Raw genomic sequence first — 16,152 nt, 5'->3', positions numbered from 1 at the left:
TTTTTCGCTTTAATTGTTTTTCTGCTTGGAGGGCTGTGTGACTGGGAGTGATTTTCAATGGTACTGGCAGTAAGTCGACTCATACATTAGGCTATGCAATGTTTGACTAGCAAAAAAAAATTATGAGGCAAAGTTGATTGTTCGTATGTTCATGAGATGCAAAACGTGAAAGGCTGCCCTTGTCATTTTCAAAGGGCGATCATTGCTCGTTGTGACATGGGACAGGACCGGAGCTCGAAATTTTCTTTGAACTTTCTTCGAGCAGGCTTTCAATGTTTATTGATGCCTTCTGACGTTTCGGGTGGCCAGCATTGGTTTCGGTTACGTTTGGATTTGAAAGTTTTAATCCCGTGACTGTTTAGCGGATGAGTGGATGGGAGGGGTGTTGAGAGGCATTTGCATTCTCTCTGTCGATATTTTGCAAGAATAATACAATAACATAACAGAAATGAGAAATCCGAGCATGACGTTCAACTTCAAGGTGTATGCTTGTGCAGTCTGGGAAGTTAATCGTGTCGATTTCTTTTTTTTTTCTTTTTTTGGTGTGTTTCCGGACCAATCACATGGTCATGGAGGGGTCTGTATTATTGCTCTGATTTATTTTATTTTATCCTCGTAACTCCCACGTTAGCTGCAGACGGGACACGAACGTTCAAAAAGGTACCATGTCGTTGTCGGAAGCTCACGTCTTTCATGTAGTCGGCAACCATTGGCCGAGTTTCGAAGGGAAATGGGGGCGAATAAACCCTCACACCACTCATGACTTCCCCATTCCTCCCTCAAAGCCCTAACCCTAGATAGTTTCTTTCCTCTCTCTCTTCATGGTGGAAGAGAGGGAGGCGGAGAAAGGAGGAGAAGAGAGGCAGGCGTCTTCTCTCCCTCCGGGGAAGCGCGTCCTCTCAGCCCCTTCCGCCTCCAACACGAAGAAGACCCGCGACCACCCGGACCTCACCGTCTGCCATCGCTGCGGTCTCCGCTTCCCTTTCGACAGCCCCCGCGACCGCCTCCTCCCCCTCCGCTCCCAGTGGCGCATCGTCCTTCTCTGCAAGCCCTGCCTCTCCCTCCTTCGTTCCGCCTGCGCCTGCTCCTACTGCTTCGAACAAGTTGAGCAAGCATCCTCCTCGTCCTGCCTCGATTGCCTTCGATGCTCCCGCCGCGTCCACCGCCACTGCATTCCGCGGGAGCAGCGCTGCGTCACTGCTCAGCACCTCGATCCGGCCTCCTTCACCTGCATCGACTGCTGCGCCATCCCCAGATCTCGGATCGCAGCCCCCACGATGGCGACGATGACGACTGCGGCTCATTCCCCGAGTATCTCGCTGGAGGATGCAGTGATAAACGCGGAGAAGAAGGCCGAGGCAGCTGCCGTGGCCAAGGAGAATGCTCTGAAGAAGGCTGTGGCTGCCAAGCGGGCCACCGAGCGGGCACGGGATGCGCTGGGTGCTGTCTTAGTAGATAAGAAGGGGAGTCCTCAGAAGCCCAGCGCAGATTCTCTGGTTCCTGATGAAGAATTGGCCCTCCAATTGCATTTGGCTATGAATGGTTCGCAGAGGATCTCGAGGAGTTCTTCCCGTTTGGGCCGTGGTCCAGCTGACCCCAAGAAGGTACGAGGTGGTGGTGGTGATTTAAAGTCTTCTGCTGGTAGGGATGCTGATTTGGGCGATCTTAGGGTTTGTGGAAAAGTCGAATTTTGTACTGAGGATAAGTCCTTCTTTGACAGTTTGGAGAGAACTGGGATTGATTGGGGTTCTGATGGACCGGAGAAGACGAATGTAGGTGATAGAAATGGTAATGATGGTGTAGGAGTTAAGCACGGTAATGGTTCATTTTCTGACTTGAACGACCATGTGCTTCCATCAGGGTGCAGAAAAAATGGTACGGAAAATTCATCTGAATTGCAGCAAAAGAAGGTTAGTACTCCTGACCGGTACTTGAAGAAATACAGCAAGAGAAACTCAAGATTGAAAGGAGCTGTCAATAGGAATGTCAGTCAGCTAGTCCCTTGTAACCAGATAAGTGGTTAGGTGGACATTCACGGTTGCCCATATCACTCCCATAAAGCTCCTGTAAATTCTTTGACAAATGCAAGTGTCCTGTTAGGGAGCCAAGTATGATGGGAAGAGGTAAGAAAGATGAAAAACTTCAAGCTTTACCTAAATCACCAGCATCTAGTTTATGAATTGTTTTGCTATTTTCCGTTTATTAGTTGAAATGCTCCAATTTTTATGCTTGTTGCAAAGTCATATGCATGTCTTTGGTTCATTATCTGTATGATGATCTTTAATACTGAAATGGACTTATGAAGGGAACTTTAGAAGATAAATGCTTAAAGATTAGTAGAATGAAGAGTAGAGTATGTGGAATGTAAATTTAGTGAGAATGGAAATAAAGATGTGCCCATTAAAATTGATGATCAAGAGATATTGCAAAGTGATTGCTTTCATTATTTGGGAGCTATTATACAAAATAATGAACAGATAGATGAAATATATATAGTAAAATTAAAATTGGTTGGATAAATTGGACAGTATATCTGGAATATTATGTGATTTGGACATGCCTTAGTCGCTTAAGAAAAAAATTATAGAACAATATGAAAGCTTGTCATGTTATATGGCTCAAAGTGCTGGGTAATAAAAAGGTACATGAAATTAGGTGGACTGTACTAGAAATGAGAATATTAAGATGGACGTATGGTAAAATTAGAATGAATAAAATAAGAAATGAATGTTTTAGAGGAGATGTAGGAGTTGCACAAATTAAGTACTAAGTGATGGAAATTGATTGAGACGGTATTAACATGTACAACAAAGATATGAGGGGTCTCTAGCATGGAGAGATACTTTGGTTTCTGGTGAAGCTTCCAAGAAACGGTGGGGTTGATCTGAGGTAAAAAAGATGGAGGTTGTGAAGAATGATATGGAGAAACTTGGAATAACGCCAAAGATGCCACTAAATAGGAATATTTGATGAATGAGGATCTAAAAGTGGACTGTAAACAGTTGGGAAAAGGATAGATGGTTATGGCTATGGTGTTTGATGATCTTTTCCAGTTATTTTATATTATTATTTTTAGGGGCATGTGACTGCTTATGTAATAGAAACATATTTTTTTGATGTGGATGGTCTTCTAGCATTGTTGTTAATAAAATTTTAAGGAGTGTGCTGATCTTTCTCCTAAGATGGAGAAAATCCATCTGTAGAAGCTATGTTAAAGTTGCCTATGGTATGGATGCTAGGTGGACAATTCTCAAAGTCACAATGAGTTCTCATCTGAATTTCCTCTTAGTTTCACTTCACTAAATTTGTGGTGGTAAAGCTATAGCTTGTGCCAAATATCCAATTGTCAGTGTCTTCTTCAAAAAATGGAGACTATCAACTTGGACAAAATTGGTTCCTGCATCTTGAAAAAAATTTGTGTTGGCAAACCATCAACGGTTGATCCTACTTGAATGCCACTTTCCTATGAAAAATGGAGCTCGAAGACTATCTACTTTTAGGATAGCCTCGTTGAACTTCTTTTTATTTAAAAATCAATGTTTAGGTTAATAACTACCTTGTCCATGGTTTGAGATCCTCAATATTTGGTCTTAAGTACTATGTTATTCCTCCAAACCTATGCTTGTCTTACCCTTTCAAATGAGATTTTGTAATGAATTTCATTTTACTTCCGCACCTACCTTCCCGGACTCCGCCCAATGTTGAGGTCCTACACCCAATGCAAAGAGGTTTTTGGGGTCCTTATTATACTCACTAGACATCACATCTACTTGGAGACCCCACTTGGATGACCTTTGTTGCTTGTCTTCATAATCTTGCTTTCTTGACAAAGTGTTTGGCTTTTGAGCTTATAAGTTCCATTTTATTGATCCATCTAGTTCTAGAAATTAGTTGCATGTGCAGTTCCTTAAACAATGCGATTCTTTAAAGTGAACCTTCTTAACTAAGTTTACCTAGAATTATTATGGCCCACATGGGTATTTTGATAATTTATGAAGTGACAAAACTAGAACTCTCGTTTGCTCACATCCTTTCCCCCTGAGTTGCAGTTCTGCATTTAATAATTACAAAAAAGGTCCTGATTTTTAGTATTTATGATGATTTTGACATATAATCCCATAAAACCCTCTTTTAACATTCAACACTGTTTATGTATAAAAAAGCACATGATAATTGTGAATAATAATATTGCTGTTTATTATTTTAGATCTATTTTGTAATACAAAGTGGAGGGATATTGAAAACCCCTTCTTATAGAATTAGGGTGTTTTTGTCATCGATGCTTGTATGTCCTGCAAGATTTTATGGTAAACAATGTTTGGTGTTAAGGAGGCATAAGTATTCAATATGTGAGGTAAATTGGCATAGAAAAATATGATAAGGTTGGTTTTTGGTAGAGCTTGGAAGGATAATATGGAGAATGAGCTTATTGGAGCAGAAAGGTTAGAGACCTAAGGGCATGGATGATAGAGTGTAACTATGTCTTGAATGGTATTTTTTGAGGGAGGACTTAAGTATATCTACTATGAGAATTTAGAAACATGATCTCTAAAAGAACATGCAGTGAAAATGGATGTAATCTTTGATAGACTTGATGTTCACGGTTATGACTACCTTAGTCCACCATGAAGAAGAGACTAGGATGTGTTGTACAACTTCACTGTTTTTGAAGAAGCCAAATACAGTTGCATAAATTTGTCAACCATAGAGATCTCCATCAGCCTAACATATACTGTTTGTGACAAAAGACAGAAGTAGATAATCATGTCTAGAAGTGTGTTGATGAAGGATATATGCACTTTTATATGAATTACTTGGGTAACACCCTACCTTAAGGAGTTTGTTTTTTTAACAAATAAGTTATCTCCTGAAATCATTAGGTCTTAGTCGAGTAACAGGAGAGCTTTTCATGGCAGAGGCCCCATTCAATCATTTGACTTAGATACCTCATGTAAAATGCCTCTGTCTCATGGAGAAAGTTAATCAGTTGGGGAAGTATCCAAGATTTGTCTGAAGTGTAACCTCAGATTCTTTTGTTGAAATCCTACAATGATCCTTCTTGAATTGTTCCATTGTGGAGTTTTGCCACTTTGCACTTTTTTTTTATTTTAAATTTTTTATTTTAATGTCAGGTTCTCTTTGGTGTATGAAATTTTAACTTAACCTCCTGTTACTTTAAGTATGGCAGGTGGATTTGTGAACCTGCATGAGGTATCATGCATTTGTTGCAGTTCACCCCAAGAATTTTAGTTTTATTGTTGCAGGATTTTTATCATTTATTTTTGTGGAGGTAGGCTTTCAACCTTGTATTGATTTCCTACAGTGAAAGGGGGATGCTGACATCTCATGGAACTGACAGATTTGGTGACTTAGTTGGAAGATCATTTATAGATCATTTTTATGTTGGCCAGAAAACTTACTCATGTGGATCACCAATCTTTTCTCTTGATTTTAGTTGCTTCGTTTTTCATTTTAATTGCCAACTTGCCTTGCCGGTTTGTGTGTTTTATTTTACCAAAGTTGATAGGTCATGTGGTTGTGGTGCTTGAATCTCTTATTTAAGATGGATGGTTTGAAGCGAGGTTTTAAAACTTGCTTTAGGTTTTGGTTGGTCCTGTTGGCTATCCTTTCATTTTTGACAAGTTATTATAAGATCTAAAAAATAAAAAAGTAAGAGAAATGAAAAATTCATGAAAGTTATTTCAGTTTGAGTTATTTTAGACAGTAAATTGTAAAGTTTAGACAATTTTGGGATGAAATTGAATTGCGTTTAAGCTAAATGCATTAAATATATCACAAGAATATATCAATCTAATGAGAATTGATATTAAATATTCTAATTAAGCATAAATTGTCAAGACAAGCATGCGAGAGTTAAAATTAGTCAAACCTACCTTTTCAATGCCGCATAGAATGGTGAGGTAGGGCACAAAATAACGATGGTCATCATCGTCATTATCGTTTAATGCATAAGTGGGAATGCTGATAGGAGTGAAGATATCAATGAGAGAGCCTCCCCATATCTAAAAATGGATGTGGTCTAGTCATTATAAGTGACCGCAGCTTCTATTGCAAATATTGTGGTTGTCATTCTCCATATCACAAAAGTACTGGAATTGCACCTCTCACGGGGGTATAATCATGACCAGAACTTCCTGATATTTGTGGCCTGAACCATTGCTAAGAATGAATGGTCCCATATGGCTTGCATATGTATTTTCTATGTGCTAATAAATTGAGGGTCATCAATGTCTTCTTCTTCTTCTTCTTTTTTTAAAATTACTAGTTTCTTAAAATTTTCTTATTTTTTCATAATCTTCATAATTTTTTCTTATTTTCTTCATATGTATTTTTTCATTTTTAAATTGTTGCACTAATAGTAGTTAATTAGTGTTCCGATTGGTGTGGAGAACGTGTTATCAAGAAAAGCTTAAATTCTCTGTTTGCACTGCTATGGTTTCATTTCTCATTCCATTTAATGCTCTGTTTTCTCTGTTTTGTTTCAGGTCCCTGTCTTGTGTTTTAGCCTCATTAACTTTTTTCTTGTTGTAACATTTCCCCCCCTCATTATATGTTTTTATCTTAACTTGGCTTATCTGATGGATTTTTGATTCGTGTTTCCTTCTCTGCAGAGGATTGGTACCTATGTCTAAGTTTCCTGATGAAGCATTGGAGTAACACGAGGATTTAGGATAGAGAGTTTTTCAGATCCGGTGGTTTGACTCTAATTGTTTGTGTCCTTTGTATATTCTACCTAAGTCATGAGACATAAGCTCAGAGGCTTTAACCTCATCCAGAATTCTTTCCTCGATTTGTGAACAACCTGTTCATAATTGAGGTTATCAGATGTGTTAACCATTGTAATGTGTTGTTTAGATCTGGCAAAAATACATTAGACATCTTATATTTTCTATTTGCATGGAGACCTTATCAGGTGTTGCTGATGCGAATGTTACATCTAGAGGATGCGAACTAGCTTGATTGGTAAAGTCATTAGGTGTTGGATAGCGGCGACCTAGGATTGAATCCTGTCTTCACCAGTTTCGGCGCTGCTTCCATCCTAGTGTTCACCGAAAAAAAAGGCACACAGACATGGGAGTGCATTTGCATTGACTATCATTTTTTTTTAACCAAAAGGAATGACAAACATTTGTTAGATATTCAAGCAGTCTTGAGAAGTCATTTTTTTAATTTATTTTCTTTTAAAGGTTATGCCGCCTGATGAATGATAACCTTTAAAACTTAAATGCCATGAAGGTGGTAGGTTGTTGTGGGTTCTTGGACCTTAGTAACGCGTACATGTATTTGATTGGGACTGATGTTGTATCAGAAAATATATCAATGAATTAAGCCCATATGTTTGCTCGATGGAGTCCTTTGTTTATTCTTAAAAAATATTGATAGTGATTTCTGATGCGAATATAAATGCCCATGGATTGGAAGACATTCTTGCTTCATGATTCTGTAATACTTCTGTTAGGAGATGATGGATCGTACGATTTGGCTTATAGTTTATAGATAGCCCTGCTAGTCTGCTGGCATATCTGCTGTAATTTGTATATCTACGAATAACTCGTTTGAATTTCAAAGTGTATAACGAGGAGATTTTTTATAAGTTCTGTGCTTCAATCGCTAGAGTTATCATTCATCTCCTTAGTTTTACACCTAAATTTACTACAGAATTTTTCAGTGGACAAAGGAACAATGCATCTGCGAAGCTTCTATTGGTGCAGAGCATTGAAATTTTGAATAGACCTGAACTGATCGTGCAGCCTGAATGAATATAGCGTCAAGCTCTCAGGTCTGTCCATTGACATCTTTTGTGGCTCATTCATGCGTAATGTCAGCGATGTAGTTATGCCTCTGGTATTAGCTTGTCTTCTTTCTCTAACATGAGCTCTTTTGAATGTGCGTTACGTCTCTTATTTAAATTTTGCACATTTCATTTTTTTCCCCTTCTGTTCAGGGCTGTACTGCAAGCTATTTGACACGATACAACCGAGCGTTTTCTTACAAGTAAGAAGCATCAAAGGATCAGTTGTTTAGAAGCTGCTGCAGATCTAGAGAACACTGTGGGGAAGATTGCGTTTTGGTTCTCCTTAGTCTCTGCACAAAGTGCCTCTACTTGGATCACGTTTATGGTGGCCGGTAAATTTTCTTCCCCCTTCCATTGTTGTTCAATTCTAATGCCGGAACATCGAGACAAACTTAGGCAAGATTGCCTGATCTGATCTCGTCCTGCATTGTTTGTTCTACATCAGTATCTTGACTGGGGGTACTGGTGCGTTAGATCGATAAAAGCATCAAATGATTTTTGAGTTATATAAACAAACTCGAAATCAAAACAAACTAAAGGGAATTAATAGATCCCAAAAGGTGTAATAGAGCAATCGGCCATTGTAGAGACATCTTGACAGACAACAGTCCAGCTCTTCAAGATCTACGTTATTTTTTTTTTCCAACAATGATATATCACTTCTATTTATAATCTTATCTGCATCATTAGTAGCATACCAAGGTCCTTTCTGGAAAATGCAAGCATATTATACTCTTGCTAGATGGTCTGACCTTTGAAACAGAAATATTAGGATCAGCCTTTTATTGGTAGGATGGTGGTGGAGGGCCATCTTGGCTTGATCCGCAATGGTGCCTGGGGACACCGTATCGTGGCGCTGGTGAAGACATGTTATGGAACTATCGTAGATGGCTTGTTGTAGAAATGTATGAACGGCTTTAGTGGCAGGAACGGAAACAGTAGTGGGAGGACAGGTGGTGGCGGTAATTTTTGTACCGGTGATGGTGGTAGGCTGTGGGATGGCGTTGTTGGTGGATGTTGTGGATCTCCATCTCGATCTCAGTCAAATTCAACCTCGGTACCATCCGGACAGTCGGATATGAGATCCAATTAAACTCGATAGCCAACTACGGTCATTTTTGGGGCGTCAGGCGTACGGCGCTAATCAGGAGCGGTAGGCTAAATCCCAACTCTTGCCGAGGTAGCCTCCTCGGTTTTGGACGGACTATTTTAGATCAGCTAGTCCAAGCTATGATTGGGAAGTCCTCACCAACAGAATTTGATTTTTCTTATAAATCGAAAAAATTAAGATAAAAAAAATTATTTCGTGACCTAGTCACTCTAAAAATTAAAAAAAAATTATCAATCCAATCTGCACGCAAAAGTTGAGAGTCAGTCGAGATTTCATGGCGTACATGATTTCAATTCTTTTTTTATAAATAAAGAGGTGTGGGGATCTTCAAAATAAATTTTTGATTTTTACTTTCATTACTCTCGATCTTCTGATTTAAATATTGAAGAATTTTTATTGAAAAATATTTTGATAAAAATGTTTTTGCAGGTTTAAAATCGGAGTTCGGATAGGATCTTCAGCGTACATCATTATCTCATCCGTCCGATCTTAAGCGTGGGAGCTGGACGTAATAATGGATATTTATTAAGGTAAGCTAGTGTTGGTGGATGCGATCTTAGGCGTGGGAGCTGGACGTAATAGTGGATATTTATTAAGGTAAGCTAGTGCTGGTGGATGCTGAAAATGATGGATGGGTGGGGAAGGAGGCTTGTGAGATGGTGCTGACAGTGGTGGTGGAAATTTGGAGTATTGGGCCGGTGATGGGAGGTAAAAAAGGTGGATGGGTGGCGAAGGCGGCTAGGAGGATGGTCTCGGCTTTGGTTGCTGCAGTGGAGTACTGTGTTTTCTGCATTGGAGGGGGACGATGAGCGTAGGATGGTGGAGTTGGTTGTGGTGGTAATTTTGGGAGGAGACAGCCAGATAGGTGAGATGGTGTTGGAGATGGCAATGGTTGTAGAGTTGGTGTGGATTTGTGGCAGTTTGCAGTGATGAATATGCTAGGTGGTGGTGATGGCAGTGGCGGCAACGACGAGAGGTGGTAGGATGGGCCGTGCTGCTTTGATGATGGATGGGGTACGGTGGTGTTTTGGCTGGTGATGATATGGGTGCTCTGGCGTTGGTGGTGGTGTCAGTGGTGGCGACGGCGGATGGTGGTCGGATGCAGGGTAGAAGCCCGAGGAGTCCTTGTGACAGGTGGAGAGAGGGAGTGGTGTGAAAGCATGGTTCAAAAGATATGCAACGGGAAATAATTTTAAAGATTTTTAACTGTGCGTCTAAGAAAGACAGATGTTTGCAAATTAATGTTTGAATAATCATGCAACATAACTGTTCAACGACACGTGGCCTCCAATCTTTGTACTGGTATCGAGTCCTGAAAAATCGGATCGACCTAACAACAAACCTCCGCAGGAACACTCAAAGATCTCCCAGCTTTGCTTTTTTTTTTTTTTTTGTAACAATCTCCCAGCTTTGCTTTGAATGCTTTGGACACCGCAATCACGCGGGGGTCGACCGAAGGTGGATGATGTAGCATGAACGATGGAGAGGGCTACGCTCCAAATCTTAGCCCCTAGATCTCCCACTGTCGGAGAAGAGGGGCAGCGGGTGGAGACCCTAGGGCTTGGTGGGACCCACTATAACGTGCCTCCCATCCTTCTCTCACATTACGTAAGAAAGAGGGGCACTCGTACACGGAGCGTAACTCACCTCTCTGTTGGCCGATATGGCTGAAATAAATCTTCTGGAAAACAAATTAATGACTCCAGTATTTTGCCGAGGTGTACACGTAGATTCCAGAAAAAGTCAATTCACATGTTGGATATACGAAAATTGTCGGTAGGCGAGACATTGGGATTCCAATCGTTGAAGTAAAGGTGCATTATTGACCAACAATTAATAAATAGTCATGTCATATGGTCCTTGCATATTACGAGGCTGTACGTAGGTGATATGGAAAGATGGTGTTGCAACAAACCCCTGAGACGAACATCTTGAGATGTGAACGCTCCGTATGATACTACGCATTTTGCAGTTACATATCCTTTCACTGCTACAATGACCAGTGTTAACTCATCGGGAAAAATATCACTATGGAAAACCAAAGCCAAACTAGGGAAACATTTTCCAAAAAATATATGTAAACAATAATTATACTTGTTTGATATACAAATATAGTATCAAACATTTTGCACAAATCATTACTGGCTTTATTTTGTCTGAACTACTTATTATCTGTATGCAAATAGTGAATTCCTTCTTGAGAATATTGCATGATCTAAACATATATAGGTTTTATACACCCAACATGCCATCGTACAAAGACTTGTATCGGGATCCAAGCAATTCGGCTATCAAAGTGACTCGACCCATGCATGTTATTTGACGTGGACGTATCGGGGCAAAGTACATGCAAAAACCATCAGACGACGAGAATATGATCAAAATGTTGGGCAGTCCAATTTTCAGTAGACCTGCTTACTCCAATGAGTACGAGATAACACAGCTGAATGTTGATGTGGAGTCTGCACTCCAACAATTGAGAAAAGCAGCCACCATCCTATGTGCCATCATCCAGAGTTGGTACCGATGCCGATGAAGTTTCCCAACCTCATCCAAAGCTGTGATGCGTTCAAGAAACTGAATTCTTGGTTCCCCCTCTCGTTTGACCGATTCAACTGATTAGGTATTCTAAAATATTCCTTCGGATGTTGGACATTTTATGCCATGTTCACATCTCATGTATACTTCTAATATGCATCGAAAAGAAAAAAAAGGAAGAAACTTTATTAATACCCGCTAAAAACGTGTTGAGAAAGCGATTTCACCGTCTTCCCCGGCTTTCGTTTGGTGGAGAGGATCAGAACCCACCGAGTTTAGTGGTGATGTATAGGGTTTCCTAACCATTCAAGAAGTCAAGCCTCTCTCAGGTCTCACCACTCTCGAAGTCAAAAAGGTAGCAGTGAGAGATTTCAGACAGCAGGAATCCACAATGGAGCGTCCCGATCGAGACCTCCTCATCCGATGTTTTGTGTCAATTTGCTGTGTACCTCCTCATCTAGAGGCTCTCTGAGAACTCTATAATCTTGCAGCCGAGGCACGAAATACCCACCCAGGGTTGGCATGCTTATCCTGGAAGAATGTGCCACAGGAGCAAGCCATGATAGAAATTCTCTTTTATTAACTGGGATACAACATTGCAGGAGTAAATTGGTGCAGTTATTGTGGTATGAAATTGTTTTTTTTTTTTGTAAAGGTTATGGTGTCTGGTGAATGAGTATCTTTAGAACTTAAATGCCGTGAAGGTGGTTAGATTGTTGAGAGCCTTAGAAACAAAAACATGTATTTTTTTTTTGTAAAGAGCAATTGAGTCTTTAACTAATGCTTTAACAACACTGACCATGATTTTTGATATGAAATTGATTGTCCATCGACCAGAGGCATGCGTCTATAAATGCAGTGTCTGGCTTCATGATTCTTCTACCGTTTTGGTTGGGGGATGATAGATGATTGTAAAATGTAGGTTGCCCAGCTAATCTGCCGGCATTGCCGCTATAATTTGCCTATGTACTAATATCTCATTAGGATCACAAAGCGTATGATGAAGAGAGGTATTAGGTATTTGACACTTTGATTGTTAGATTTAGCACTTGACCGCTTCTAAATTTGAGTTCAGGTTGTATCTTTAGCGTGAAAGAATGGTATCCCTTCTTTTGCAGCATCGATCATTAGGTCACATAATATCCGCTTCGAGATCTATGCAAGAGATTGTAGTGATTTGGAATATGTATAACGTCCAATCCAATTAGTGATTCGGGTGTATAATTGAAAGATAAACCCCTAAATATACTTCAGAATTTAACAGTACACCCGAGAAGGCTCTGAGGCAGAGAGATAGCTCCTGTAGAACTGCACGTAGGAGTGCATTCAAAACCTTTTAATAGACCTGAGCCGCTCATGCAAGGCATAACTTTGGTGGCCCAAGGCGCACACAATTTTGCGGCTCACTCACGTATGTTGTCATTTATGCGCTCATGCCGCTGGTATTGATTTGTGCCTTCTTTCTCTAATTAAGATGCCCACTTCCGAATGAGCTCTATGTTTCTTAGTCAGATTTTGCAGATCTCCCACAGTTTTCGCCAGTCAAAATCGTCGCACCGTTGAAAGTTACTGCTTATGTAGAGTGCTGCGTGGGAGGAGCTCACATTTTGATTCTTCTCATCTCTGCACAGAGCGTCTTCTACCATGTTTACTGTGGCTGAAAAATTTTCTCGTCTCCTCCAAGTCTGATGTTTATATTTAATTCTATCTGAAAATACTACGTCAAATGCATGCAAGATTGCTTGATCTGCTCTCATCCCTCCTTTGTTTATTATACGTCAGCAAATTGCCTAGGAGTACTGGTGCATTACATGGATCAAACCTTCAAAGGATTCGTGGGGTATATAAACACAAACAAGAAACTAGTGGAGTGAATAGATGACGAAAAGTGATAAGGTGCAATCAGCCATTGTCTCCGATCACACACCCAAAAAAAAAAAAAAAAGGGAAAAAGGAAAGCAATCGGCCATCGTAGGAACAATTTGACAGACAACAGTACGCCTCTTCAAGATCTAGTCTAAACTTTATTTCCAGCTACGCCACATCACTTTTAGTTATAATACTAACTGCTACTGATCAGCCACGCTCTGCATCATCTGCAGCAAGGCAAGGCTTCCTTCTTGAAGACTGCTAGCGTATTACTTTTGCAGGATGGTCCGAGCTCTAGAAGATGAAATACTAAGACCAGTCTTTAATGGTAGGGCGGTGGTGAAGGGGCATAGTGGCCTGGTCCAACTGAGTTCCCGGGGCGTGGGGACGGTGGAGACTTGACAGTGGGAGAAGGTGGAGGTGACTTCTTATGGTAGATGGCTGGTGGTGGTGAGGTGTGGACTGGTGGTAGCAGCGGTGGTGGAGACTTGTGACGGCGAGGAGGTGGCGGTGTCTCGTTACGGTGTACAGGTGGTGGCGGTAATTTGCGTACAGGGGACGGTGGCGGCGGTGGATGTTTAGGGTGGTGGGTTGGTGGTGGTGGAGGGTGGAACTGGCGGATGGGTGGGGGAGGAGGCATGTGGGGTGGCGGCGACGGCGGCGGTGGATACTTGTGGGGACGGTTTGGTGTTCGTGGAGGATAAATGGGCTGGATGGGTGGGGAAGGAGGTTTGGAGGATGGTGTCGGTGGTGGCGGTGGAGTGTAGTGTTTCTTCACCGGAGGAGGATAAGCATGCGATGGCGGCGTTGGTGGTGATGGTGGTGGTGATTTTTTGCGGTGAGGAGGACACAAGTGTGGTGGAGATGGAGGTGGCAGTGGTGGCGGAGATGAAGGTGGAGATCGTGGCGGCGAGCGGTGAGGAACACGGCTAGGTGGCAGCAGCAGCGGTGGTGGTGAGAGGTGGTAGGATGGAGGTTTGGCTGACTGGCTTGGAGGTGGCGGGGTATAGCGGTACCTTGGTTGGTGATGGTATGAGGGTTCCGGAGGGGGTGAGACGTGGGGTTCATGGTGGCGGTGGTGGTGGTGGTGGAAGGGTGGGGGAGCAGAAAGAGGAGGCTCTGTGACAGGTGGAGAGCGGGAGGAGCGGTGGGAAGTGGCAGCGCATTGAGATGAGAGTATTGCCATGAGAGCCATGCAGAGGGTGATGGCCCTCAGGCTCATCTTACTCCTTCGAGGCGTTGCACCCATTGACGGTGAGGAGAGAAAGGTGGGACGAGTGCTCATACCACCAACCTCTGCCCCCTTTTATAGGACAGAGGCCTCACCAATCTTCTTCCTTTTGGTTGGTGAGGAGAAGAATCCACAGAGTTCGGTGGTGTCGCATAGTATGTCTCATCATGCATTCAGGAAGTCAAAAGGTCGTCGTCCGAGATATCAGACCGCAGGAGTCCACACTCCGCACTGGGATGTCCTTGGTCCTGGTCATCATGTGGTGCTCTGAGACCATTGCTGGCTCTTCCGGTGTGGCAGTCGGGGTTGTCGTCGAGCTAATCTCTACATATGTTCTTTGATTACGCAGCTGAGGCGCAGAATAATTTCTGCTGGAAGAGTAATGATGTGATAAACAGGGTCTGGCCCAGGGTTGGCATGCTTAATTATCGTGGATGCTGGAAGAGTAATGATATGATGTAGAGCGATACAGAATTAATTTCTGCTTACAACTGGGATGCACAGAATGAGTGCAATTATAATGGTACGAATGTCCAATCCAATCTCCTTGTGCCATGTGGCGTGTGAGAGAGATCCTACTAATCGCAAGGTAGGCCTTGAGGTTAATGCCTTTCATAACAAATGTTTATTGGGCTAGTTTAAGTGAAAATTAATCGATCACAAATGCAAGAGACAATGGCAACGAGGATTTCACAGTGTGGGAGAAGATTGCTTACCAATAATCGAGATTTCCAATGAAATGGTAGAGTCTGATATATGATCATAAGGGAAGTTTGTTAACTTCACATAAGCTTGAAGGAACCAAGTAGATGGCTAATTGCTTAGTAATTTTGGTTTTGGGCCATGTTGCGACCTTTCTTCGATGGGTGGTCGGTAGTCGGTCTGTGGCCGACTAGGAAACGCATCTATTGGTAGGCGATAAGAGTGCTGGAAGATGATGTACTGTCGTCGAAGAAGATACACACAGTCAAGGCTAAGGCTAGAGACGATGAGATTGATTAGAGAAGAGAGGTGCTAGGCTTCGCTCGATGCTGGAGAAGATGGACCTGCAAAGGAAGTTTCACTGGAGATAGCTCTGACGGATATCCTCCAACACTTAAGTCAGCGAGGTGACTCAATATAGTGAAAAGAACATCAGAGTTTTGGCATTGCGTTGGCCAATATACTTGAAAGGGTCCCTGCTTATTTCTATTTATAGAGAAAACAAAGTGGATGGTGAGAAGATAGGTGATTATGTCAATCATATCCTATTAGCCGTATGGCGCTGCATAGACTTCTTTAAATGGCTCTGACAGTGGGCATGCCTTCTGTTCGACACGCAGGTGGCCGTGGCGATGGGTTTTATCATACGTGCGGCGTAATGGTCTCATAACATCCTATCATGGTGCATAGCCAGTCGATCAGGATATGACGTCTGAGTGATGTAACCTGATGTAGCCTATCAGGATGGTATGACGGCCACACCTATCGTTTAGCTGTTTGGCTGATGCCCGTATCAAGAAGTTGGTTAAAGGAGCCCATTAAATGGTGCGACCCAGTCATTAGTTTGGGTAGTCGGTAAGATACCGAGAAGTCAGTCTTCTGATG

General features: G+C 41.9%; 1 protein-coding gene across 5 annotated transcripts; it reads left to right on the top strand.

Annotated features, from left to right (window-relative positions):
* Positions 1-690: 690 nt before the first annotated feature.
* Positions 691-10,204, top strand: LOC109506281 (uncharacterized). Of its 5 annotated transcripts, none has more exons than XM_073243205.1 (4): positions 691-2,123; positions 7,691-7,801; positions 7,967-8,148; positions 9,357-10,204. In XM_073243205.1, exon 1 carries the CDS (start codon positions 822-824, stop codon positions 2,022-2,024), a length of 1,203 nt encoding a protein of 400 aa, XP_073099306.1. In that variant the 5' UTR covers positions 691-821; the 3' UTR covers positions 2,025-2,123; positions 7,691-7,801; positions 7,967-8,148; positions 9,357-10,204. The 5 variants fall into 5 exon arrangements, with proteins under 5 accessions (XP_073099306.1, XP_073099307.1, XP_029122546.1 ...); XM_073243206.1 differs by having other exon boundaries at positions 7,691-7,866; XM_029266713.2 differs by having other exon boundaries at positions 7,681-7,801.
* The last annotated feature ends 5,948 nt before the right edge of the window (positions 10,205-16,152 follow it).

Source organism: Elaeis guineensis, chromosome 9 (assembly GCF_000442705.2).
Source record: "Elaeis guineensis isolate ETL-2024a chromosome 9, EG11, whole genome shotgun sequence".
Classification (NCBI taxonomy): Eukaryota; Viridiplantae; Streptophyta; class Magnoliopsida; order Arecales; family Arecaceae; genus Elaeis; species Elaeis guineensis.
The sequence above is the reverse complement of the archived record's forward strand: the minus strand, read 5'-3'. Positions and strand labels throughout refer to the sequence as shown.

Coding starts and splice junctions, on each gene's coding strand:
- LOC109506281 (XM_073243205.1), top strand. CDS start 822: ATGGTGGAAGAGAGGGAGGCGGAGAAAGGAGGAGAAGAGAGGCAGGCG.